Here is a 25,785-nt window from a genome sequence, read left to right on the forward strand (position 1 = left end):
TAATATGTCTTTAATACCCATGGATTTTAAAATGCATTGTAAATGGCAGATCACACCCACCTTGCAGAGGTCAGAATCAGAAATATAATGTGTGAAATTCTGACAAGAAAGGCAATCCATGTAGTTAATTAAAATAATAACTATAAAAATAATTAGAAAACCCCACTCTGAATCAGCTGATATTTGTGGTCATTAGTCAAGTCCAGTATCCACTTTGCTAAACCATGCAGGACATATTCCTCCAAACTATGTGTTAACTAGTGCAGTACAAGTGAATGTGAGGTTTTAGCTCAATCATCTGAGCCACAGCCTGCTGCTGGCACCTTCCCCGGTGAAAATGTGATATGGAGTTTGGTGGTTTATGGTGACCAAGAGGTGAGGTTACCTATGACATGAATGTCACTGTACTCTCTGCCAGTGTTTATACAGCAACTAATAGAATCATAGAATAGTTAGGGTTGGAAAGGATCTTAAGATCATCTAGTTCCAACCCTCCTGCCATGTGCAGGGACACGTCCCACTAAACCATGTCACCCAATGCTTTGTCCAATCTGGCCTTGGACAAATAACTAGGATACAACTTGGTTAAGGGGGCATATTTGTATTTTGCAAACTGACTAGGTAAGCACTCTGATCAGTAAATTGAATATATTGTAAAGTGATTTGGGTAAATAAAGGACTTTGCTGCTGAGTTGTCCCAATAATAGATGTTACAAAGAGCTGTGTGCAGTTACTGCTTTTTAGAGTCAGTGGCAAAGTGTGCAGCAGATGCCCTGAGGTGTGTGTTTGTCATTGCTGCCATTGTTGCATCTAAATTGTATATCTATTTTCTAATAGACCACTGCAGGTCTCTGTTTGCCAAGCTTTTCCACTGGACACATTTACTTTCATGCTTCTATTCTCAAGGCTTCTATGTTAGACATCTGGTGTATAGCAAAAGTCAGGAATGAAGAATAAGATTACATAACTTCATTTTTAATATACATTCCATGAAAAGGAAATTTCTTTTTTTTTACTTGGAAGAAACATTACTTTAATCTTTAGTGTTGGCAGTTATTGCCATGTCCATTTGCTGGCACTGCACTATAAGAAGTCACAGATTTGATTTATGATATATTAAGTTATATATAATAAGTGTGAAGTAAGGGAGAATAAGTAGGAAGCCATTTAAGGTCACTATATAATGTTTTAATTTATGGTGTAGTTGGATTGTCTGTCTTATGGTGCTACAGCATTGAACTTTCATGCATATTCCAAGTCTCTTTCTCTTGTTCTTTTTATATCCTTTAAGGATTTGATTTATCTATCTATTCAGACAAAAAAAAGAGACTTAAAGGGTTCACTAATTCCATGTTTTCCCATAACGAAGCAATTACTTGCCAAAGCTATCATGGCTATTTTTGTGCTGATCAGTTTTGTTTATATGCCATAGCAACAGGCCACACGGAGTGCTGGAACACTGCAGAACAATCACTGTTTTTCTCATTTATGCCGCTATCTGTGTGTGTTGCATCATTAATTGTATAACATGTGGGTTTGAATCTTGAGAATCTGTAAGAGCATGTGTTTTTAAGCACTTGCAACCACCAGTCAATGTAGTTATACGTTTATCTTGACTTTGACGTTGTATGTGGTACATGGTGGTGTTGCCTATCAGCTTTGCCCTTGCTGTATTATATAGAAAAGCTGCAAGTACTTACACAAATTCCTGTTACACTTTCTTGCTCAAGTTTCTTCCCCATTTTCTGTCTTGAATGCATCAATTCTGTGTTGCGCTGTTTTTTTGTATGACTAGACAATCATTGTGCAGCATATCAGATTCTCACAATTATTGCTGGTAGTTAATTTCAGGGATGCAGCCGGCACAGCACCGGTCAGAGTCACCTTCATACCGCTACTTCACAATTTTTTGGATTGTAAATGTTTGTGATGGAGGTAGTCCCTGCAGTTTATAAAGTACAGAAAGGTCTCTCGATGTAGTCATCTTGTAAGAGGATGGGAGAATGTAGATTGTATCTGGTAGAGGATGGGTCTCCTTTATGTGTAGCCGCTATACGTACCTTTGAGTTTGAGAAACTCAAGGATGAACCCTTGTAACCCTCACTAAGTAAGAGCCACCGGTTTAGTACCACATACTGGCTCTAGGTAGGAACTTCTTGGTATTAAGGAAAGGTATTTTCTCAAGTAGTAAAATAACAAGTATGAGCAGCTGAGTGACTGCAATTACAGTGGTTTTAGCTATTGTGTGATTACCATTGACATATGTCAAAGGCATGTTTGTAGATACACATGTAAGACATTCTGCCAAAACCTTTCTTAATACTTCTATACATTGTCAAGCTGTTTATGTCATGAAAATCTCCTGTGTCTATAGTCAGGAAACCAGGTTCTAGTACTTTTTGATTCCTTCAGGAATTTAGTGATCATGCCCTTTTTTTTTTTCCTCCAGAGAATCATCTAGTATGAGCTGGGAAATTGCCAAGGTCTCCTTGTCTGATGAAGGTTTTTATGAATGTATGGCAACTAGCAGTGCAGGAACTGGACGTGCACAGACATTTTTGGATGTATCAGGTGGGTCCATCCTTTTACACTGAAGTACATTGTGCTGGAACACTTAACAGAGAGCAATGTCACTGAATAACATACATTTCCAATTCTAAGTATATTTTTAATTATATTTAATATAATACATATTAGTGTGTTTAATATTTTCTTACCCATGTACACAAGTGTGCTGATTGTTTATTCAGCCTGTTTTAAATATTCCCTTGCATATGTTTTGATTTATTCCCACTATCAGTTGAACTAGATATTGCCTGTAAAGCAGAAATTGAAATCTCAGATCTCGATTATTCTCACTTTTATTTCAAGCTGTAGCAATTATGCATTTACTTGATTGTCTGTATGTATTATCTGATAGATGAGTAATTACTGAAGTTGCATTAGAAAATCTTGTGTATTTTTTAAAAACACAATTCACTAAATTATTGGAAATCTCTTATCTATTACCTTGAATTTTTAAAAAGTGAATAACTACGATGGAGGTAGAATTAAATGAAGAATAAATTGGATTTATCAGAAAGAAAATTTTGAATAAATGGTAACATTCAGTTGCTAGCCTTAAAATGGCTAGCAGTCATTATCTATCCAATAGATAACTTCTATTAACTTTCTTAAAAATTTATTTTAAAATGTTCCTAACTTCATAAAAATCTCGATTTAAAGGACAATTACTTATAAATCTGGTCATCCATTTAGTATGAATTAGTGTACCTTATAAGTTAAAGCAGTTTCAAAGCATAAAGCACTGGTATTCCACTTGTTAAGGGAGAGGTAATTTTTATTATGTAAGTTAATGACCTGTTCAGACTTGGAGGGCTAACTGATTATTCCCTAGTAATTATTACTGAAAGTTAGTTGTGGCAAGAGAATCATTCCTGAAAAGTGAATAGTGTCATCCTGATCAACTTTTAGACATAAAAAGTTGGAGCTGGAGGAAGGGAGAGAGTTGGCCTTCTGTGAAGGCAAGTGTAAAGCTAAACTTCTTGTGTACCTGTCAGTCTGACCACTGGGAAACATGGTTGCTGACTATTGCCTGCAGCTTATGATGTTGGGAGTTTTAATTGCAGATCTGCTAGAAATGTTTCCCAAATTCAAACAACAGGCTTTACTTCACAAAGTTAATCCTTTTCTCTGTCAGAGGAATTTAGTTTAATTAACTGTAAACCAAGATGCATTACAAACACAGATGGAGAAAACATAAAACCAGGCATGGTCTTGAACTGCTCCAGCAGACACCAGTGGTCTTCTGCAGGAAGATGACTTGCAGCAAAAATTAAGAAGAAAATCTTGTTTATGCATGTGGGTGGGTGGACGAAAACCTTGTCCGTACTATAGCAAATTTCGTCACTGAATTTTTCACAGTTGCAATGTGGTCTCAGGAAAAGGGAAAAATAATTTGTTTTGAGATAAAAATCTGTTCTGTATAGCTTTCTGTTTGTTGATCAGACATCCGTCATGCAGAAGTGTAAACTATTGCTCTTGACTAGGGAAAGCAGTGGAGCTGAGTCAGTTAATTTAGTGGCAGTGAGGATAATAGAGCTCAGAACAGCTGCTTGAATTCAGCCTTGAGGTTTTATATAATGGCTTGAAATTGAAGTCTTTTATCTCCTATAGTAGTTAATTCAGGTTAGTTAACCCATATTATGAAGCACAGAATCATAAAACAATTTAGGCTGGAGGGACTTTTAGAAGATACTTAGTCTAACTCACAGCTCAAAACAGAAATAACTTATGAGCTTGATTACATTTCTCAGGAATCTCTCAAATCAAACCCCCAAGGGGAGAGATTTCACAAGTTCCATGGGCAGCCTTCAGTGCTTAACTATCCCCACTAGGAAAATATTTTGCACGTCTGGTCAGAATTTCCCCTGCTGAGTATTATGTTATGACAACAGACTCTCATCTTCTCCCCCTTTTCTTTTTTATTTTTTATTTTAACCCAAGAAGTAGTTGAAGAGGGTGACTATCCCTTCACCTTCTCTTTTTCCAGGTAAAAATGTTCCTCAGGCTGCAGTATTAGAAAATCCAGTGTCATTGATTCCATGTAAGGCAAAGTCTGTAGAGAAATGGCCCTCTTAGACTATGTGGTAAATTTGAGAAGAGGAATGTCCTTTTAGTCATGTAAAGTACTCAAGTAGAATGGAACAGTAACATCACTAATGTCCTAGCTCTAAAGCCCTACTTTATATTTTGGCTACAAAAATCTTTTAGGTGGACAGTATTCCTATATGCTTGTTTCAAATCATACTTTGGAGGACAAGAAATCTTATGTATTGCCCCAGAAATTGTGGGAATAAAAAATCTTGGTCTTGAAGTTACAACCATCTTCCTCCTCAAGAGGGATCAGAAAGAGAACCTAAACATTTTTTATGTGATATTGGTAGCCCTTGAAAGTCAAGAGTGATGAGGGGAAAAATTCGATAGAGCACTGAGAGATTGGCTGAGATTGCCTCACAATGTAAACATGAGTGATTAGGTCTATTTTGTGCCTTGCAGAGGATTAATGTGAGGGATTTGCTTTGAAATCCTTGTGTACAAATATTTGGAAGAAAATTACATGAAATGTCTGCTTTCAGCAAAATAAACAGTCTTTTCAAGTGTTCTTAGTTTGTCCATGTAACAGACAGTATATCACAGATAATCCATTTTGTCAACTGCTGTGTGAAAGGTATTGGAACTGTATCAGCATCTTCTAGTTGCTGAAGAAACAAACACTTGATTTTGACTTCATCTTACTAATACAAAGTCTTTAAAATGCCAAATGGCTTGTTAGCTTGTGCAGGGACCTTAGCTGAAGTGCCAGTAAAGAAGTGCTCTAAATTCAGCTTAGAGTTTGGTTGGGGGTTTGCTATGTCTGTGCACTATTGTGGTAAGAGACTGGTGTAGCCTAAAACATGTCATGCACAACCACAGGGTGATTCAAAAGATGGGGATTTTAGTCTTGTACTGCCTTAATCTCTCTCCAAGTTTCTTTAAGTAAGTTGGTGGTATGCTTATGGAAAGCATTAGATTTGTCTTTTCTCAGAAGCAAAACCTAAAGGGCAAGGGAGAAACTCCATTCTCAGTAAGCAGGTGTAGCTTTTCTTCAGTCTCCTCTGCATGTGTTGAAATGCACAGTTTCAGTACTAAGGGTGACTGCTGTTAGGGTCTGTGTGCTATAGGGAAGCAGAGCTGCACACCCAGCACGCATAGTGCCAGAACAATTTGTTACTATGCAGAGATCTAGCTTGAAGCTTGTGAACCTCGTCTGGGACCCTGCATGAGACCTAAATAAGCAGCAGCTATGGCTGCCTCTGAGCGCAGGGGTAACATTCACTCTTAATAAATACAGAATTTTTAATTCCCTGTTATCCTTCCTTTTCTTAGGATAAATGTGCTTTAGTATATTGGTAAAAATTCGATCTTGCTCTTACAGCTGTCTTATGTCTGCTAAGGCATCCCACTCAGAATATTATTCATTGCAGATCTTTCTTTTCTCAAAAAACAGTCCCAGTCTGGGGAAAACCAAATGGAGCGGGGGGTGGGGGGAGTGTGGGAGTGAAGTATTTTCTACCAGTTGCAAAATCTCTGTGTACTGTATTTATTACCTCCCCTTTTCCTTATCCCATTTGACAAGGTCTTTGATCAGATGAACTTAAAAGAACAGATGTTTCTCTCTCCTTTCGTATTCTCTTGTAGAAATCATCAGGGAAAGAACTCAATAATGATGCTTAGAACAGCTGTTAACTTGGTTTTATTGTTGCTATTAGAAGAGCTTGGTAGTAACACGATTATTTTTTTCATACACAAGCCTGTAAAAATCTAGTGTGTGTTTAGTTCAGATTCCACCATGTGTGGTCACATCTCAGAGATCAGACTCTGGGGCGTGATGGTGGCTATTTTTCATCTGATGTGATATAGTTTTGACCTAAATCAGGTGCATTCTTGTGATGTCAGCTCCTGTCAGGTAGCTTAACGTCAGCGAATGAGGATGCTGCCCTGGTTCTGTTTCATGGCTTCAGCAATGTGAAATAAAACTCATTATTAAACCATTTTATTTTTTTTTTATTTTTTCCCCCCATTATAATGTACTTGAGGTATCAAGAATCCACAAATGAAGCAAAGGTTCTCAAATCTTTTTCTCTTATGACTTGGTCTTTATTCTTTTCTTCCTACACAGAACCTCCACCTGTGATTCAGGTTCCTAACAACATTACGGTTGTCCCTGGTGAAGGAGCTATCCTGACCTGCCTAACTTTAAGCACAGTGCGTTACAATCTTACCTGGCAGAGAAATGGCAGGGATATAAGACTGAAGGAACCCCTGCGAATAAGGATGTTGAGTAATCTGTCTTTAGAGGTGAAGACTGTAAAGCTCATGGATGCTGGCGAGTACAGATGCATTGCTTCTAATGAGGGTGGATCTACCACAGCATCAGTTTTCCTTACAGTGCAAGGTAACAAGGAAACTGCATGTTAAATATACTCTGTCGTGGTTTATGTTTTATTTGCATTGTGAGCTATCCTCTCAGTAACTATAGATAAAACAACTTGGAGACTGACAGAACATTACCTAGTTCTTCACTGTTTGAAAATGGCAATGGGAGTCACCAAACAGCACTAGTGCTTATTTTGCAAGACTGCTTTTTGGTGTGTGTGTCTCATCAGTGATTTTATCCTTCTCCTTTAACTGTAGTTCAACTGCTGTACAAGTGAATGGAGCATGAAGTAGTTTTGTTGTTAGTGTCTCTTTCAGAGTAGAACACAGAAGTACCTACACATGCATGCACACACACACCACTCTCCAATGTCTACAGCCTGCTTCTAAGTAGAGAAAACTTACAGGGTGGCTAGGTGGTTTTTTAAGGTTCCCCCCCCAACCCCCCAGTGAAACTGTAATTATAGTTATGTGTATGTAACTAAATTGGTAAAAGTTTCTGTATTAATCTTTATAACAGAATAATACTTGTAAGTTTTTCTATGTAATATGCTATTGTATCTGTTTTATAATGATGATGTATGAAGAGCTAATCACAATTCTATGAAGGACTAGTTTTTGAGGACTTTAAAAATATGTCAAAACTGCAAAAGGTAGTGTGCGCGAGACCAAGCAAGGTTTAGACTGGACCTGTTGCTGCATACCAGGAAGAAATTGGGAAAAAAAAAAAGTATTTATGCGGTAATTTCGCTTAAAGCAAATCTGTTTACAATTTGAAAGTACTGCAGGTTTTTCTGTTTGCCTTAGTCAAGTGGAGATTTGAGCCTTTGTTTCCACCTCTCTGTGGGTAAGAAGAAACTAAACTCAATGTTCTTGAAAATAAGAAAAATCCTATTCTGTCTACTTAAATGTGGCTGACAGGATATTTGCTTGCTAATGATATTGGGTCATGTTCTATGGGTAGCTTCATTAACTTTGCTGCTGTAATTCTAGTACTTTGTTAACCGAAAAAACAGAATTGTGGAAAAAAGAAACATTCAATGGGATCGCTTGGCTTAAAGTCCTCCAAAACAGAGAAAAGGTCAAAAGTGGAGTTATAGCACTTACTAATGGGATGTATTTTTTTCTTACAGGAAAAGCATGTTGGTTTACCAAGGTGGAATAAGTAGGTGTGCAATCAGTTATGTAGGACCTATTACAAAATATGGCAAGAATAAAGTGCTTCTTCATTGATCTCTTTGAGTTACCATTAGATGGCTACAGCAGAGTTAAATTGCTAAAACAGAGTTAAAACTGGCAAATTTCTAGCAAGGCTGATGGGGGTGGGGAGGAAGCCATGGAAGAAAAAGTCAAACCCCCCTCATATATTTGGAAGACTTAGTTTTAAATTCTACAGGATTTTTCCATTAAGGCAGTCATTCAAGCGTGTCAAAGGCAGCAATAGAAGCACCTCCATCCCTCACTCATTCATCTCTTCGTGAGATTTAGATTTTTCCTCTCTAATTTCTGTAGATCAGCTGAAAGCTTCAACACAATGACTAAATTACTTCTGCCAGGTTTTTGATAACAAAGCTAATGAAGTTTACTGCTGCTACAGCAAAATACTGAGTTTCAAATCACTTATATATGTAGAATGATTATATCAAATAGTTGTGAATTATGCTTTGGCTGGTACTGGTATTGTTATAGCTTTAAAACACATCAGAGAGAAAACTCTTAGACATTTTAGACAGGCTCAGTTGACAGTCTGAGTTGTGTTTTCTTTCATTTATGTTGAAAGACTCTTAGAACAAAATAAATATGTAGGAAATGCTAAAATGCAGCTGAATTGAGATTTACGCAGTAGTGTCTCTTTGGAAAAAAATAATTTACTGCCAACCTTTCAAATGGCTATACGCAGAAGCTGAATTGTATCAGAATGGTTGGATGCACTATTATTTGTGGTAATTTAATTTGCTTGGACAAAATGATTTTTATCAGATTTCTGGAGGTACTTTGTGTGATTGTCATGCACAATACAAGCACAATAGTGCTTGTTAGTATCTAAAGTGGTATTCAAAAGAGCAGTTTGTATTTGACAGCAAAAGAGTAAAGGGTGGTTATATGTAAGAAGCAAAAGCTTTATAGGGTTGTCAGTATTAACATCCTGAAGAGGAAATCTTGAAGTCTTGTTAGTTGATTGAGATGGATTCATGCTTTGTATAGTTGTAAGTAATTCAGAATGTCAAATTAAATTCATATTGAAGCCCTTTATTATTGTTGGAACAGTTCCATATAGATCTCTGAATTTAGGATCGCAAATGCTACTTTCATCCCCTTTTTCTTTCTGGAGCGGGAGTTAAGGCAGAGAACAAATGTTGGTAGCTCTAAAAATAACTCAACATCTGCTTTACATGCTTAAGTGGATTGTAGTAAACCGTTGTTTTGAAAGCTATCAGTTTGATGTTGCTCTTTGTGAAAGGGAACATTCATCTGATTTCTTTTTTTTTTTTTTGCCAGCAGCTGAACAAATACAGACTAAAATCTTGAATAAGAGTTGACGATTTCTCACAGTTGCATATTCTGTGCTGAGGAGAACATAGTATACTAAGTAACTAATTGTTCCACGCTAATAGTGAGCACAGACAGATGAAGATCCCTTTAAAACTTGTCTATTTGTGGTCTGGTGGTATACTGCTCAGTCTGAAAAAATCACTTAATGCAGTTTTATAAATTTTAAGGAATAAAAGCTCTTGAGCTGTCTAGGCTTGTATTGGTGCTTATTGAGTGCTATGACTAACTGTTACTGTAGACACTCAATTTTGGATGTTGTTAAATAGATACATAGTATGAACTGTTAAAGTCCTCCCACAGACTGGTCTTACATGGAAACAAATGAGCATTCACTACTTTTTTCAGGTACTTCATATAATTTATCAGAAGCCTGGAGGAACATATTGCAGCCATGTGAGGCTAGAGATTGACCAGGAGCATGAAACACTATATATAAACTTTTCAATTATATGTTTCACACTGATGCATGAAATTCCATGAGCATGCGAAGTTTTTCTTCCAGTTTGTTACATTCTTGTAGGCAAAATGTGTGCTATATGCATATTTATCAGGTTGAATTAATATGGTATGTTTTGGTAGCTTGATGGTTTTTTCTTGATGTTTTCATACACATAAAAAAGTATTAATTTGTGGGGTATTTTGAGGCATTTAGGCTTTTTTTTTTTAATTGAAATAATGAAATAATGTGCATACTAAAGAGATTGATTTGTAGTGAGTTTTTTGTTTCCTTTCCCCTCCAAGAACTTCAAATACACAATTAAAATTCAGATCCCTCAAATCTGGGTGATGCTAAATGTCTAGTATTGTTTTTGCATGTTTTCTGATGTGAGTAAGTAAGAGTAGACAAGGAAGCACTTCTTTTAATGATTGCAACTGTCTTTTGCCTTTATAACACAGCTGTATAGTATGTAGAAACTTCTATGGCTTTTGTGTGTGTTTATGTTGGTGATTAGGAGAGATGTTTGAGTTCAGTAATCTCAGTATACAATGAATTCCAGCAGAAGATCAACAAGAAGTGGAGCAACACTGAATATTTGTTCTTATTGGGAGTCACCTAAGGTAATCAAGTGCCAGCTGTTGTGCATTGAGCTCACTGATGAACAGCATGCAGGTCAACATACTATTCAGATGTATTTCTTTCTACAAGTAGAATAAAATCATACATACTGTAGCTGCTGTTCCATCCATAGTGGGTTCCTTTGCCTTTTTATTTGCTGAATATTTAAAAATGTTTAAATGCAGTCAGGTATCGCCATCGCAGCTGAAAGGCATTTTTAGTTATTGCTTACAAGTAGTGCTGTTAAATCATTCGAGCTGTGCTAGCAGCTAAGCCACACCTGCAAGAAATAAGCCCTGATGAAGTTTGCCAATGATACCAAACTGAGCAGGGTCGTAGACATTTTGGGAGAGCTACATTGCAGGGTGACCTGGATAGGCTGGAAAAGTGGGCTAATAAGAACCTTATCAAGTTCAACAAAGACAAGTGTAAGATCTTGCACAATCCAAGAGTGCAGCAAAGGCTGAGATCTACCTGGCTGGGGAGCAGCTCTGTGGAAAGGGACCTGGGAGTCCCGGTGGACAGAAGCTCAGTATGGGTGAACAGTGTGCTCCTGAGGCAAAGAAAGCCAACAGGATGCTGGGTTGCACCAACAAAGGTATCACGAGCAGAGATAAATATGCCATTATCCCACTCAGTGCTTGTCAGGCCACACCTGGAATTCTGTGTTGTTTTGGTACCCACTTACAGAAAGGATGTGGACAGTTTGGAGAGGGTCCAGGGCAGGCCACAAAGATGATCAAAGAACTCGGAAGCCTGCCATATGAGGAAAGTCTGAGAGAACTGCCTTTGTTTAGCCTTGAGTAAAGAAGGCTTAGGAGAGACCTTATCATCATGTTCCAGTGTTTAGAGAGTGACTACAAAGAAGATGGAGATTCCCTTTTTACAAGGAGTCACATGGAAAAGGTCAAGGGTAATAACTCCCTAGGGTTATTTGCCACTCAGGAAAATTAATGAGTGTCACCAAGTTTGTTTGCTTTCTCAGTGCAGCCACCATTGATAAGAGGTTCTTTTATTTTTATTTTGTTTGGTGAAGGTGAACTGATGGGGAAAAAATGTTTGCACTTTAGGCAAATCACTCTTCTGGCCTGATTTGCGTGAGTTGGCCTGGATTGTCTGGGAGGTTTTTTTTGATGATATTCCCGGGGTAAGATTATCTACAGATCAGTTCAAAAGCAGATAAAACAAAGCTCTCTCATCCATTTAGAAGTATCTTTAAATTTTCTGTTTCTTTTAGATGAATTGTCACAAATTCAAATAAATAAGTGATGATTAAGGTTTTGTATTTTTTTTATAGTATTCAGGTCATCATAGGATGAGTTCTTACTCCAAAGAATTTAAATCCTAACTTGATGGAAGATAAAAAAATTAAGTTATTAAATAGGAAATTAGTGTCATGCTTCTTAATTTCTGTCATTTGATTTCTTGCTCATTATTTTCTTGCTGCTTTCTCACAAACGTAGGCAAGTATTGCTACAAGGAGTTTTGGAGGAGTAGAACCATAACATTTTTAGAATTGGTATTTCTAGATGTCTTCTGACCTACACAAACCTCTGGCTCAAGGCAATATACCATATGGATGTCTTGGAAACTAGCTTCTTGCAGGATACTTGATCTCTGTTACTGTAACAGCTAATAAAAAGCACAAGGAAATAGTTAAACTATTAAATATTGTTTTGTTGCTATAAGAAAGGTGTTGGATTCATGATCCTTCCAGGGGTGTGCAGTCCTGGGTAATACATAGGAACATAAACAGGTTAAATTTACACTTCAAGAAAGAGAGCTGTCTCTCTATCATGTGAAGATGGGGATACTTCTGCTGAGAAAACCCACCAAGTTTCAGAGGTTGAAGTCCCCTATTTCACTTGCTGTAAAGCACTGGTTTTCAGAGATATTTCTTTATCTGCAGCATGCCAGTGCTGCTCTGCTGGAGCAGAAAGCCTGGCTTTTTTGATTTCACTTATAAAGGTGTTCAAGTATTTTTTCCTGAATCTACCAAATTCTAGGGCTGAGTACAAGCCTGAGATAGCGACATGAAGAGGAAGGAGCCCATTTCCTTTCCTTCTGAAGGGAGGTGATTGTAAATGCTGAGTATGTGGTGTGTAGGATGTCAGCTTTCTTTATGGCCTCTTGCTGACAGCTGGTGAATACTTATTGGGTGCTTAATTTTTCCTGATATAGTCTGCATGTGATGAGTGAATGCCAACTTAAAGGAAGTGAAGAGAGGTTATGGAAAATGATTTTGGTGAGAAGACCCTGACTGAAGTATATCTGCATGTCTTTTGGGGAGTAGTTCTTTTACTATAGGGAGAAACTGGGTGGTCCTTCCCCCATGTCTTTCACAGTGCATGTACTTTCTTAGGGCTGGGGTGGATGCTGTATAGTGTATGACAGCAGATCAACTTGTGCTACCCTGTGGTAGCGAAGAGTGCTATTGACACAGGTGAAATTGCAGCTTGTGCATACTCTCCAGCTGAACAAGAAGATCCCAATAATGCTTCCCCTCCAGCTTCAAGGAGAGTCTCACAAAAGCAACCATTAACATTACTGCTGTGCCTTGTTTACCTGAGCAGTAATACCATAAGCATACCAATACCATAACCTGAGAGTTTACCATAAGGAGATCTTTCTGTGATTTTTTGTGCAGAATCACCTTTGCAGATTGCCAGGGATGATGCAGGATGGCACACCTTGCACTTCTACATAGTTGAGGATGGATTGGGACGGAGATCAGTGAGAACTTGGCAGCTAAGTGAGACAGCTGGCAAGAGAATGAAGCAAGATAGTAAAGTCCAAAGACAATTTTCTTTTTAGTTAGGGTTGCTTGGTTGGTGCCAAAAGCACTGATGAATGTGACTGGCTGATTAATGTTGAAGGCTACTTTTTGTTTATCCCTATTGAATGTTTTGATCATTATTCATGCTGTAAGAAATCTGTTCTCAGCTTGCTATTCAAACAGGAGCCTTTCATTTTTTCTGTTTCTGTGCAACTTTTCTTCTACGCTTCTTTGATTTGGCTTGTGAGCAAAGTATAAAACTGAATATTAATTCCAATGCATATTGCTAAAGCGTGATTTAAACTTACTAGCAATCAGATGAACGGAGGTTTCCTTTTCAGAATGTAGTGATAGGTTATATGTATTTGTGTTGTTATTTCATAACTTAGGATATAATGTGAATTTTGTGGCTGATCTGACATCAAAGTGGAAATCTACACTCTGGGAGAAATTCTTCATAGCCTCAGTCTTCTGTCTCACCTGCTGACATATGTTAATAGCTATCATAATGATAGAGTTGGATATTTTTTTTCTCCCCTGTGCTTTCCCAGTATGCACTCTTGACACTAACACAATGTAGGTTCTTAGACAGTTTGAGATCAAAGCCATTTGCTTCCATTTGTATCTTTCCATGTGGAAAAACTAAGGCATATCCATAAAACAGTACCACAAGACTTTGTAGACATTGCTGTGGTCACACAGATCTTCAGTCAGAAAAGGATTAATTTTTCACACTAACCCTACAGTTCCTGCGTTATTAAAAGTAGGGCTTTGTGATAAGCATTTGCTCTTGCAGAATCCTGGTAGATATCTGCAAAAGTAGGTCAATTCAGACCCTTTTAATTGATGCTAACAAGAATGGGTTGTTATTATAGAAAACTCTTAGTGAGCAGACTGGACACAGAGATGGGGCTGTATCTATTCCTTGCCATTATCTGTGTGCATGTAGCTGTTCTTATTTAGCCTTAGTTAATGGACTATGTGTCAGTTAACATGTAATCATTCAATTTTCCAAAAATGCTTTTAGTGTAAAAGGCAAAAAAAATCTTAAGGGTGAGTATAAAAATATTGGTATAAGTAATGATTCAATTAAATATCATCTACAGGGTAGCTTTTTGGGAAATATTTCTGTTAAAGAAAAAAAGCATGCATAAAGTATTGGAAAAAACATTGGCAATGACTGTGGGTTTTTGCTAATAAAGGGTGATTTTTATTTTTTTTTTAATGTCGTGTGAAATAAAAATTTGATATTTGCTATCCATTTCTTCATGCTTAGTTGAGCTGCTTTACATGGCTTTAATGAACATTAGGGTCAAAACCAGTGCTTCAGACCTGGAAATCTTCAAACCAGCCTTCTTTCTGAAGCCTTACATGAGATCTATGTTGTTTAAAAGGTTTTATTCTACAACCTTGAAGGGGATTTGCGCTGTCAGAAGGTTGTGCTTCTCTGGCTTATGTACAAATATTCTTCCCTATGCTACAAAAAACAAAGCAAAAGAAGTCAAATTGATCTGTCATAAAAGAAAGCCCGTTCTGTGTGCCTGCCTTGTTGCAGGCCTCTCAGCACAAAAACAAGATGGTTAATTAGAGGCAAATGTAGCCTCACTGATTCTAGCTGGTAGCTTGTTTATTACAGCTGTGTATATTGACTTCTTCAGCTGATTTAATGGCTTATATGTTAAATGCAAATTCCTTTCATCATCTTCTGCTCACCTGATAATATCATTATATGGAAATAACTGCATGAGCAATGGTGTGTTGCCAAAGCATGATGAGTAATTGCCATCTGAGACAAACAGTTTCCTAATACTGACATGAGAGGGTGCTGGACCAGAGCATGCAGAATCTCTCCCAGTGTCTCTTGGCAGGATTTAAAACAAAATAAGAATAGCTGAGAAATCTCTGCACATCATGAATCACTTGAGGACAGTTCTGTAACTTGCATCCATTTCTTGCCTCTCCCTGCCCCCACTCCTATCTGGATTTAATTCTAGTACTTCTGGAACTATGGTTCTGCTTTCCTCTGGGAGTTAAGAGATCTCAGAGTTGTTATGAAATGTGGGTGGAACTTTTAGAAACCCTGCAGCTTTTTATTAGATCTACTTTTAGAATCATAGAATAGTTAGGGTTTGAAAGGATCTTAAGATCACCTAGTTCCAACCCCCCTGTCATGGGCAGAGACAACTCACACTAAACCATGGCTCTGTCCAACCTGGCCTTGAACACCGCCAGGGATGGAGCATTCACAACTTCCTTGAGCAACCCATTCCAGTGCCTCACCACCCTTACAGTAAAGAACTTCTTCCCTGTATCCAATCTAAACTTCCCCTGTTTAAGTTTGAACCCGTTACCCCTTGTCCTATCACTACAATCCCTAATGAAGAGTCCCTCCCCAGCATTCTTATAGGCCCCCTTCAGATACTGGAAAGCTGCTATGAGGTCCCCACTGCTTGTCCTAGAAGCAGCACGATTTTCTGCAGAGAGATTCTTCCAGGCCAAAACCACTGTGGTTTATTAGTTCACACTTTTTTAAGGAAATGGTATTACAACATAGAACTTAGACAATACTTTTCTTCCTTGTAGTGATAATGAAGAGAGTGCACTACTAGTTCTTCCAGAAGGGCATTTGTAATAGCACTCTGAATTGTTTCTGTTTGCATTATGGCAGACCAAAGCAGAAGGATTTATGCTGTTTGCCTGGAAGTTGCATAGCATCACACTTTAACCTTGTCCTTGATTTATGATTACACCATCCTATAGACTTGCACACATTTTTCCAGCCATGAAAACATGCCAAACATCACCGGAGTTGATAGGATAGTGTAATTTCTGCTGAAGCTAATGAAAGAGAACTATTCAGAGCTGCCTTAGATTCAAGATACCTCTGTGTTTAGCCTCTTTTATGCTCATAAAAAAGAGAGTTAGGCTTAAGCTTTTCATTCTATGGCTGCAAGTAGAGATTGTCTGCAGATGAATACATGTTAATACAGTGTGCAATTAGCAATAGGCAAAGCTCCCCAAAGGAAGATTACTTCTATTGATCTAATAGTAGCCAGTTTCATGCCATAAGTAAGATGAAGTAGCTGCAGTTAGTACTACGAGTTGCTACTTTCTCATCCATTGTGTGGTATGATTCTTTTTCTTGCCACCATAAGACAGAATCAAAGGTACTACAGAAGAAAATATCAGTTGACACAAATTGTTTTGGTGGTGTCTTTTTTCACTGAGGAAATCTGTCAAAGATAATGAATTCTGTGAAGTTCACAAATCACACTTCAGGTGAAAATGCAGCTGAAATGTGTAATATCCATTGGCATTGTTAAGGCTGCAGATTCAGTTATCTTCAACATGATTTTTGCTGTTGATTTCTTTGTGTGTGCACATATATTGTGGCCTATTTCCGTCACTCAGGTTATACTCTTACAATGCCTGCCTGAAGATTTATGCTCATTTGCTTTAATTTTCAGGAGTCCGAAATTCGTCTGGCTCTGTTGATGCTTTGCTGAGTTTTAAGCATGCATTAAAAATTCCAAGTTAATTGTTAAATAATTACTGCATTCAAGTTGAATTCATGTGAAACCACTAATGTTCTCATAGTTTCTCTTCAGAAAGATGACCTTGCACAGCTTACGCCTATGTCAGCCTGGCATTGTCACCTTGACGGATCATATTGGTGAACTTTGCTTGGTTCTGGCACTGTTTTGCCAGAATTGGTGCCCACATTTGGGAACTCCAAATCCTGCATCAAAGAGCAAACCAAACGGTGTAGGCATGTGAATTAATTTGTTCTCTGTACCCCAAATCCTGACTTTCTATCTTTTATAAAGGTATACATGTTTCGTGCTGAGGAACTGGTAGACTGTGCTAGACAAAGTGAGGAAAACAAGTGATGTCTGACATTTATTAGGATTGTTTTTTTCTATGGAGCTGTTTGAAAATGGGAATAAAATGAGTATTTTCTAAATGGCTTTTTTTTTAAATTGCTGCTTTTAATTTTTTTACTAGAACCACCTAGGGTTGTCATTTCACCTAAGAATCAGACTTTTACAGAAGGCTCTGAAGTGTCTATCAGGTGTTCTGCAACCGGTTATCCAAAGCCGACAGTAGTATGGACACACAACGATATGTTTATTATTGGTTCAAGCAGGTAGGGGTTATGGACTTCTCTTCTTTTTTTTCCTATGTGAGAAAGAAATTTTGAACAATGCCAAAATATTCTCACTAATTCTTTCACAGGAATCTGTGAATTTTGGAAACAGCATCTTAACCTTCATTTTTATAAGTCTTTAATTTCAATTTCCTCAACTATAAAATAGGAATATTTTAGTTCTCTTCTTCAGAAGGCTTTTCACAAGATTCATTTAAAAGCTTTTCACAAAATGCATGATATTTTCTGCTAGATATAATAATACTAATATTGTTGTTTAGCATGGGAAAATAAACCAGCAATACCTCTGGTGCGCAGCAACAGGGCAAGGAGCAATGAATATAAACTAAAACTCAAGTCGCACCTTAGTATGAAGAAGAACTTCTTTACGCTGAGGGTGGCAGAGCAGTGGAACAGGCTGCCAGGAAGGTTGTGGAGTTTCACTTTCTGGAGGCATTCAAAACCTGCTTGGACATTTTCCTGTGTAACCTGCTCTGGGTGGCCCTGGCTTGGCATAGGGGGCTGGACGAGATGATCTTCAGAGATCCCTTCCAACCCTAATGATTTTATGATTCTGTTATTCTGAAATACCTGCTCATAAGCCATCTGATTATCCTGCTGCTGTTACTGTTTGTAGTGTGGATGTCTTACTCTTTTTTATTTAACTAATCAAGTTTTTTGTGCCCTGTGTGTTCACAGGTATAGGTTAACCCCAGAAGGCACCTTAGTCATAAGAAAGGCAATTCCGAAAGATGCAGGAATTTATGGTTGTTTGGCAAGTAACTCAGCTGGGACAGAGAAACAAATATCCAGTCTTACATACATTGGTAAGTAAAAGAAACTGTAGGGAAATTAAAAAGTAAACTAACACATCATTAGGGAAGAACTGTTAAAATTAGTAGAACATACTGGTAGGAATCTAAAAAAATAGAAAATATGACGAATATTTTACAAATGTCCCTTTTGTTTTCTGTTCAAATCTGAGTAGTATTGTTAAGTGGCATTTGGGGCTTCATGTTTCTTATGCTGTTTTTAAGAAAAATAAATAAATAAGGGGTATTAAAGTGGGGTAGGCTTGCAAACCTGAGCAGGCCTTTGGAAAAGGAATCGTGATATTTCTGTGAAATTCTTGTAGCATGCTTAGCACTCCAGAGTCCAAATTGTCCAAATTGCCATCTAAATTGTCCAAATTGTCATCTAAACACTATGTTAATGCATTAATAGCAGAGTATTTAAATGACCAACACCTGGCTGGAGAGGGAGAATGGCTCTTAACCTTTTTACTTTCTGTATGATGAAACTTTTCTGATTTTGTCCTTAAATTCATTGCATTTTCTTCTTGTGATCTGGGTGCTCTGGGTAGACTTAATTTTTCATGTTTGCCAGTGTTTATCTCTCACCTTACATGATTTTTAAGCTTGTTTGACTTTAAATGCAAATATTTTTCCATATAAAAGAGAAACTAAGTATTTCATTGTTTATGTCTTAAAAATGGTGTATGCTTTTGATGAGCAACTGATTTTTTCTATATTGTTTTTTTTTAGAGGGCCCAACATTGACTGTAGTTAGAAGTGAAATTCTGGTTGCTCTTGGAGACACAACTGTTATGGAGTGTAAACCAACTGGCATTCCGCAACCCCAAGTTAAATGGTTTAAAGGTACACTCATTACTGCGTGTTTGGTGTATTTGTGTTAGCAGGAATAATGTTCTTGAAGTGGCTTCATTTCCTCAAAAATGTAGTATTCAGGCAAGTGTAATATTCAGTATTCAGTGATTGACCTGTGAAATTCTCTAAATCTAGATCATACGGAACTTGATCTCTAGGGCATAAACTCTTGCTCCTTTTTAAGTACAGTGAATTAACATACTGTAGCATAATTAATAATAATAGTAATAATAATAATAAAAAAGCTGAGCCTCTTGCGTACTGAAACAAGGTTCATTCTTCTGTCAGAAAATGTTTAGCCAAATGCCACAAAAAACAGAAGTAATTTTTCTGGTTTTCCCATTGGACATTTCTTCAAATTCCTTTGCAATACATTGGGAATTTTTATATGTTCCTTCTTCCTAATCTCAGAGGTATCTACTATAATTTCTTTAGTAATGTGTATATTTGGTATCAGAACTGCAGGAGTTTTTACAGAGTTAAATGGGAGCCAGAGAGTCCCACGTATCCCACTGAACATTTATTCCAGAGAAGGCAACTGGTTCCTGTGTGTGGTTGCATAAACCACCTGCTGATTTTCTGGAAAACCAGTCATGTTGTTAGGTAGATATTGCCACCAGGTAGCTTATCTAGTCCAGTATTTCATCTCTGACAGCAGTGGAGTGAAGCATGAAACTCTTTGTGGTCTGTTTGCAAATAACCTTCCCTCAAAGGAAGTTTCTTCTGAACTCACTGCAGTTAATGAATGGCTTGTATTTTAAAGCAGAGTCAGCAGACATTTGATATTCATCCCAAAGAGTACATGTGGGCCAATTCTGAATGTTACATATCAGTATTGTGTCTCCTGCTGAGCTTGAGATATAGCAGAGCTGTTTTCTAGGTTTGTGGAGCTTTCCGCTTGGTACAGAGCTGACAGAGAAGTGGCTGTTCCATGTAGCCTCTAATTTGGGAAGAAGAAATACAGCCTGGCACACAGTCAATGCTGATCTCTGTCAAAACCTACTTGTGTGTGTGTTCCCCTTGTGAAACAAATAAACAAATAAATTTAGAAAAAAGATTGTATCTAATGTAGTAATGATTTTTTCTGCGCAGTTGAGAGGAAGTCAGTCATCTGCTAAAAGAATACAGCCATATTGCAAACTAATCTCAAACTTGGACACTGTTTTGTTGGAATAATTTTGATGAATACCCTGTTATATTTCAGTTACTTTTTTCTGTCTGGACTTAGGTGACTTAGAGTTGAGGCCATCAGCATTTCTCATTATTAATACTCATCGGGGTCTTTTGAAGATCCAGGAAACACAAGACCTGGATGCTGGTGACTATACCTGTGTGGCTACCAATGATGCAGGGAGAGCTTCTGGAAAGATAACTCTAGATGTTGGCTGTAAGTAGCTTGCAATCTAGACAGTAAATACTCTAATTTCAGAGTTTCCCCATCTGTTGGTTGCTTGGTTATCTGAACGTCTCTCACAAATGGTGATTGCTAAGCTGTTTTCTTGTCCTATTTGGGCTTCAACTTTCCTCCACTCTTGCTTCTTTTGCGAAGTATAAAAGTTACTAGGAGGAAAGGAGAGGCAGAGGAGGAGGAAACTGTTCAAACCTCAACCTAACATAGCGCTCAAATAGACAATACTATCACACTAACTTAAGTTACTATGTAAGTTTTCTATAACTTAGCCCTTCCTCTCCTCTTTTCTTAATTTCTTCTAACTGCTTTTGGCCTGACACATCATGTCTTGTTAAATACATGTTCCTATCAGGCCCATAGAATTTCTGAAGCAATGAGCAATACTGTTAGAAGGAGATGAGTAACTTAATAATGCTAGCACTTGAGTATGCACTTTCATCTGATGGTGGTAGTTGTATCTTCATTTTTGTGAGACGTTTAGCCTACTTCTGAGCTCCCCACTGTAAGTACAAAGCATATAAGGCTGCTTTTGTAAGGTGTTGCTAGAGTTTGGAAACTGTTGTTAGAAGAATAATTGTGCGTATGGGACATAAATTTAGGTTGTGAGTAGTGTAAGCAGAATGCTGATGTCTTGTTGCAACCTAAATTCACATTGTTTATTTTTTTCTTTTTTTTTCTCCCTTCCCTACCAGCTCCCCCAGTTTTCACACAGGAACCCAGTGATGAATCTGCAGATATTGGCTCAAACATCACACTGCCATGCTATGTTCAGGGTTACCCAGAACCAAAGGTTAAATGGAGGCGGTTAAATGGTGCTTCCCTTTTCTCAAGACCATTTGCAGTTAGTTCTGTCAGTCAACTCAGAACAGGAGCTCTGTCTATTAATAGTAGGTAGACTGAACTTAAAAAAAAAATATTCCAGAAGGAAATATGACATATGCATTGCAATTAAGTTGCTCCAATACTTTATAAAATTGTTAAATTTGTAAAAAGAATGGATTTTTGTTAGAGATTGTGTTCCTGATACTGTCTTCATTGCTTCTGAAACGCAGTTCATTTACCCATGAATTGCGAATTCAGTTATGTGTGGTCATTGCCTTCACTGTTCTTCACAGAAATTATTGCACCTTTGTCCTTTGTTTAATTTTTTTTTTTTTTTTTTTGCAAATTGTTTCTGAACTGTTTTTAGACAAGTCCTAATTTGGGTAATATCTAAAAATCCTCCAAGTGACTTTGTGATTTTGATTTCTTATAGTATTTCAGTCACTTTCATGCTTAATGGTGTTATCCTGATTTCTTAATTAGCTTTTTTATTCCTTTGTAGACATAATCAGGCTGGGTGAAGTAGTTCCTCTCTACTGGACATACAGTGCAGTAGCTGATGTCTTTTGTACTATTTTGTTGGTGTCTCTTCACATACAGACACATTGCTCTACATAGTAAGCAATATTCTGTAGTCAGTGCATTATATGATATTCTATGTATTTCTTATACACATTAGTGTATATTAAATTATATGCCATAGATAAAGCAATGAAAATTATCCTGTATATGTATATAATGGGTTTTGTTACTCTACTGCTTGTATAGTCATTGCTTCTCTAGTTAGTGACAGATGGAAAAGAACCATCTGGCCAAACCTAAATATTTAACTGAAAAATGAAAGGATAAGGTATCCTTGTATTGCACACTTTCCAATATAATTTCAGATGCTGCAATTGGATTTACTTTTTTTCACCCTCTAGATTTGTGGGTCAGTGATGAAGGAACTTACATCTGTGAAGCTGAGAACCAGTTTGGAAGGATTCAGTCACGGCCAGCCATGATCACAGTAACTGGGCTGGGTAAGACTGATTAATGCCAGTGACAGCAAAGAAAGGGGAGACTGGCAGCATTTCAATATCTGGAGTACACTGGGGGAGGCAATAGTTGGTGGTGTTTATATAAAAATGAAGGTGTTTGTGGTTTACATTCATACATCGTGACATACTTATACTATATTTACACGTATGTGCACATACGTACACACAAACAGAATCAGAATGCACTTGTGTGGAATATTTAACTGATTTGAGTGAATCTTGCGCATTAAAACATTATCTTCTGACTGACTACATTAATTTGAATTAATTCCATCTTCATTTTATAACATGGAGCTTAAAAAATAATTTATCCTGTCTTCTGTTTCTTCTTCCTAAGTAAATTAATTCAGGAATGAAAAATCACCATAATGATGAATGCTAGTGATGGGGTTTTTGCCATTTAAAAAGAACAAAAAGGCAGCTATGAGCTTGCTTAGATCAGTGTGTTGATAAAACTGGGAAGAAATCTTAGTAATCCAAGAAGACAGTAAATGTCTAGCTTTGACAACAGCTGTGCTATTAAGGAGTTGTTTATTATCTTAGTCAGACAACTGGTAATAAAAAGAAAAATAATGCTATGGAATGTATACATTTGTGGGAGGGTATGAATGGAGTCCAACTGCCATCAAAGAAACCATTTAACTTAAAACACGTAGTGGGAATCTGTAATGCTAGTAGTATTTAATATATGTGTTTTTACCTATTTAAAAGTGTTATTTGATCCCCATTACTTAAAATTATTTGACCAAGCATGTGCTCAGGAGTGCTTTCTGTTGGCTCGTCACAGAGAATGCAGAGTTTTCTGTGGGGCTGTTGACCTCTATTCTAACCTTTTAAAATTTTATACCCAAAGGAAATTATCACTTTTTATTTTTGTCCTCTCCAAACCTGCTACTTCTGTTCTTTGGTTTTTTCTCAAGTAAGAGAAAATAATATATCAACTTGGTGTCAGGGAGCATGAGTTTTCAGGGAAATGCTGGTTTGAATCCAATTTCAGCTAGACAACATCTTCACTTTCTGCCATTCCTTAATCTTGAGATCACTATATGTGCATTCCTCCAGCTTCCTTTCTGTCCCATGCTACCCACCCCTTAATTTGTTTGTTTCTTTTTTTCCCTGCCTGCATTGTTGACATTTCAGATATCAGAATCCCATCTTCTATTTTTTGTCATAAAATTGAGTATGTTGGAACTCTCATGCTCTTTGTTGATGGCAACATTTTTTTCTTAACCCTTTTTTCCTTTCCATTTACACTGTATAGTTTTCACTGTAGGAAATGATTCTTGCTCTATATTTGTATAGTACCTTATGCAAGAACACCTTTGTCTTATGCTGCTGCATGTAGCATTAGTGACAGGACTAATAATAAAAATTAAAATTTAATACTTTTTATGAATACATAAAAATTCATAATAACATTTTCTAATTCTTTCTTTTGTTCAAGTTACACCTCTGATTGGAGTAAGTCCAGCCACAGCCAATGTAATTGAGGGGCAGCAGCTCACTTTGCCATGTGTATTGCTTGCTGGGAACCCCATTCCAGACCGCAGGTGGATTAAAAACAGTATGGTGGTAAGACTGCTTTGTTTTCTCTAAGATTTTTTGGCAGAGCAAATCTACAACTGACATTTCAAGCCACAATAACAACTTGGTTTTATTTACCGAAGTTGATGTATAAATATACTGGTAGGTTTTCAAATAAAAATGCCTCATGAGGTTGGACTGGCTCCCTGGAAGCAAGGATCTAATGTCATGGAGTTGAATTACAGCAGACAACCACCACTCTGTAGCAACTGTTGCCTCCTCAGGAGAAACTGGTTGGCTGTACCTGTAAGGCAATAGCTGCATCTGAGTTGTGCAGGCGCTGTCATTCAGAGTACAGCCATTTTCCTGAGAAATGAGTTTATTACTGTTCATAATACGAAAGTGGAAGTGTGGCATCCTGATAGTTAGGCTTCACTGATCACTGCCCATTCTTGGAAATATCTAAGTCTGAAGCATAGATGAGGATGTAGGAGATGGTAGTGGGAGACGTAAAGGTCTAGAAAAGAACTTGGAACCAAAGTATTTGTGAATTGTCCTTTTATCTTCTATCTTACTTTTAAAGCAGTTTTATATGTCCTTGTTAGCTCTTGAATTTCAGCCTTCAGCTCTGAATATAGGAATGCTAGTGGAATATACCTACCAGAATGACAAAAGAATTAAATTTTGCAGATTTAAGGTTTTTTAACTTTATGACTTTCATTGTTGCTGATGGAATGAGATAAATGTCAGTATCCCTATACCACATACTCCTTTCCTAGTGGTGCACTGCTCTGGGCATGAAAGAGTGTGGTTTTTTTCCCTCTTGGGAGCATACCATTGCCAGTTTATATCCTGTAGACAGAAAGGTGTTGTAGACACTACACTTTACTAGCAGTCAAACACAGATTTTAACATCTATATGAAGCTTTGCCTGCTAATATCTCCCTAAAGCCCTTGCTTCACAGCTTTAATTAAAATATTATAGAAATTTTTCTTTTATTTATCAACACCGGGCAGAACCCTGGCACAACGTGACCATTCGCTTGCTGGAGTTTTTTGCTCAGTTTTTGTATCACTGCAAATCATTGGCCTTTTTTTAGACTGCGTAAGTGCAAGTAGCATAGGTTGTAACTTCTGTGAGAAATACTGGCAGGATCCTCCTTGTTGAATTGCTAATTCCTCTGTATAGCAGTGCTAGTTCCTTGTAATTGTAAGCTTTTGGCAGAAGCTGCTCTCCAAGGACAGTGTTGGGGTAAGTTATGTTTAGAAAAGAATGCAGCTTTTTCTGAGCACAGCATGACTGGAACCATTTTGCATTCTAACAACCTTTCTGTAAGGCAAGTCTGTGTTGCTGAGTTCATGGATTTTTTGGGTGTTGCTATAACGTATATAACTTTAATAAAACCCTGCTCTTTCATGAAAGTTGGAACTTTTCTTATGTTTCACAATGGTATGCATCAGAGCTGATCTCTTCTACTTGATGGATATGGCAAGTTAGAAGGTTAAAGAAGGATCTATTTGTGGAAGAACGATGAGCCATTGCCCTCATCAAGAGCTGATCTATGATCAAATTGAGTAATCAATATTGAGTAACCAAATAAATTGGAGTAACCAATAAAAGCTGCAGTAAATTAATCCGTCTAAATTTTTTTTTTTCAGTGAAGGATTTTAAGCATGAGTGGCAGTTCTGTATGTGCTGTGGCAGAGCAGAGTTGCTGTTTCAGATCTTAATCTCGTTCCAACAGTAAATACTAGGTGCTACCAAAATTCTTATTTAAAATCAGCTTTTTATGACAGATGGAAAGTAGGA

At 37.4% G+C, this 25,785-nt stretch overlaps 1 protein-coding gene across 1 annotated transcript in view; it reads left to right on the forward strand.

Annotated features, from left to right (window-relative positions):
• HMCN1 (hemicentin 1) overlaps positions 1-25,785 on the forward strand; it is a gene marked incomplete at both ends in the record, with an annotated part of 192,319 nt that overhangs the window by 58,066 nt on the left and 108,468 nt on the right. The window contains 9 exons of the mRNA XM_080622289.1: positions 2,450-2,571; positions 6,722-6,997; positions 17,370-17,511; positions 18,211-18,338; positions 19,056-19,169; positions 20,407-20,565; positions 21,282-21,476; positions 22,335-22,433; positions 23,896-24,023. Coding sequence (XP_080478415.1) covers positions 2,450-2,571; positions 6,722-6,997; positions 17,370-17,511; positions 18,211-18,338; positions 19,056-19,169; positions 20,407-20,565; positions 21,282-21,476; positions 22,335-22,433; positions 23,896-24,023 — 1,363 coding nt within the window. The remainder of the gene's footprint in view (positions 1-2,449; positions 2,572-6,721; positions 6,998-17,369; positions 17,512-18,210; positions 18,339-19,055; positions 19,170-20,406; positions 20,566-21,281; positions 21,477-22,334; positions 22,434-23,895; positions 24,024-25,785) is intronic.

This window comes from Psittacula echo, assembly GCF_963264785.1.
Source record: "Psittacula echo genome assembly, chromosome: 7".
Classification (NCBI taxonomy): Eukaryota; Metazoa; Chordata; class Aves; order Psittaciformes; family Psittacidae; genus Psittacula; species Psittacula echo.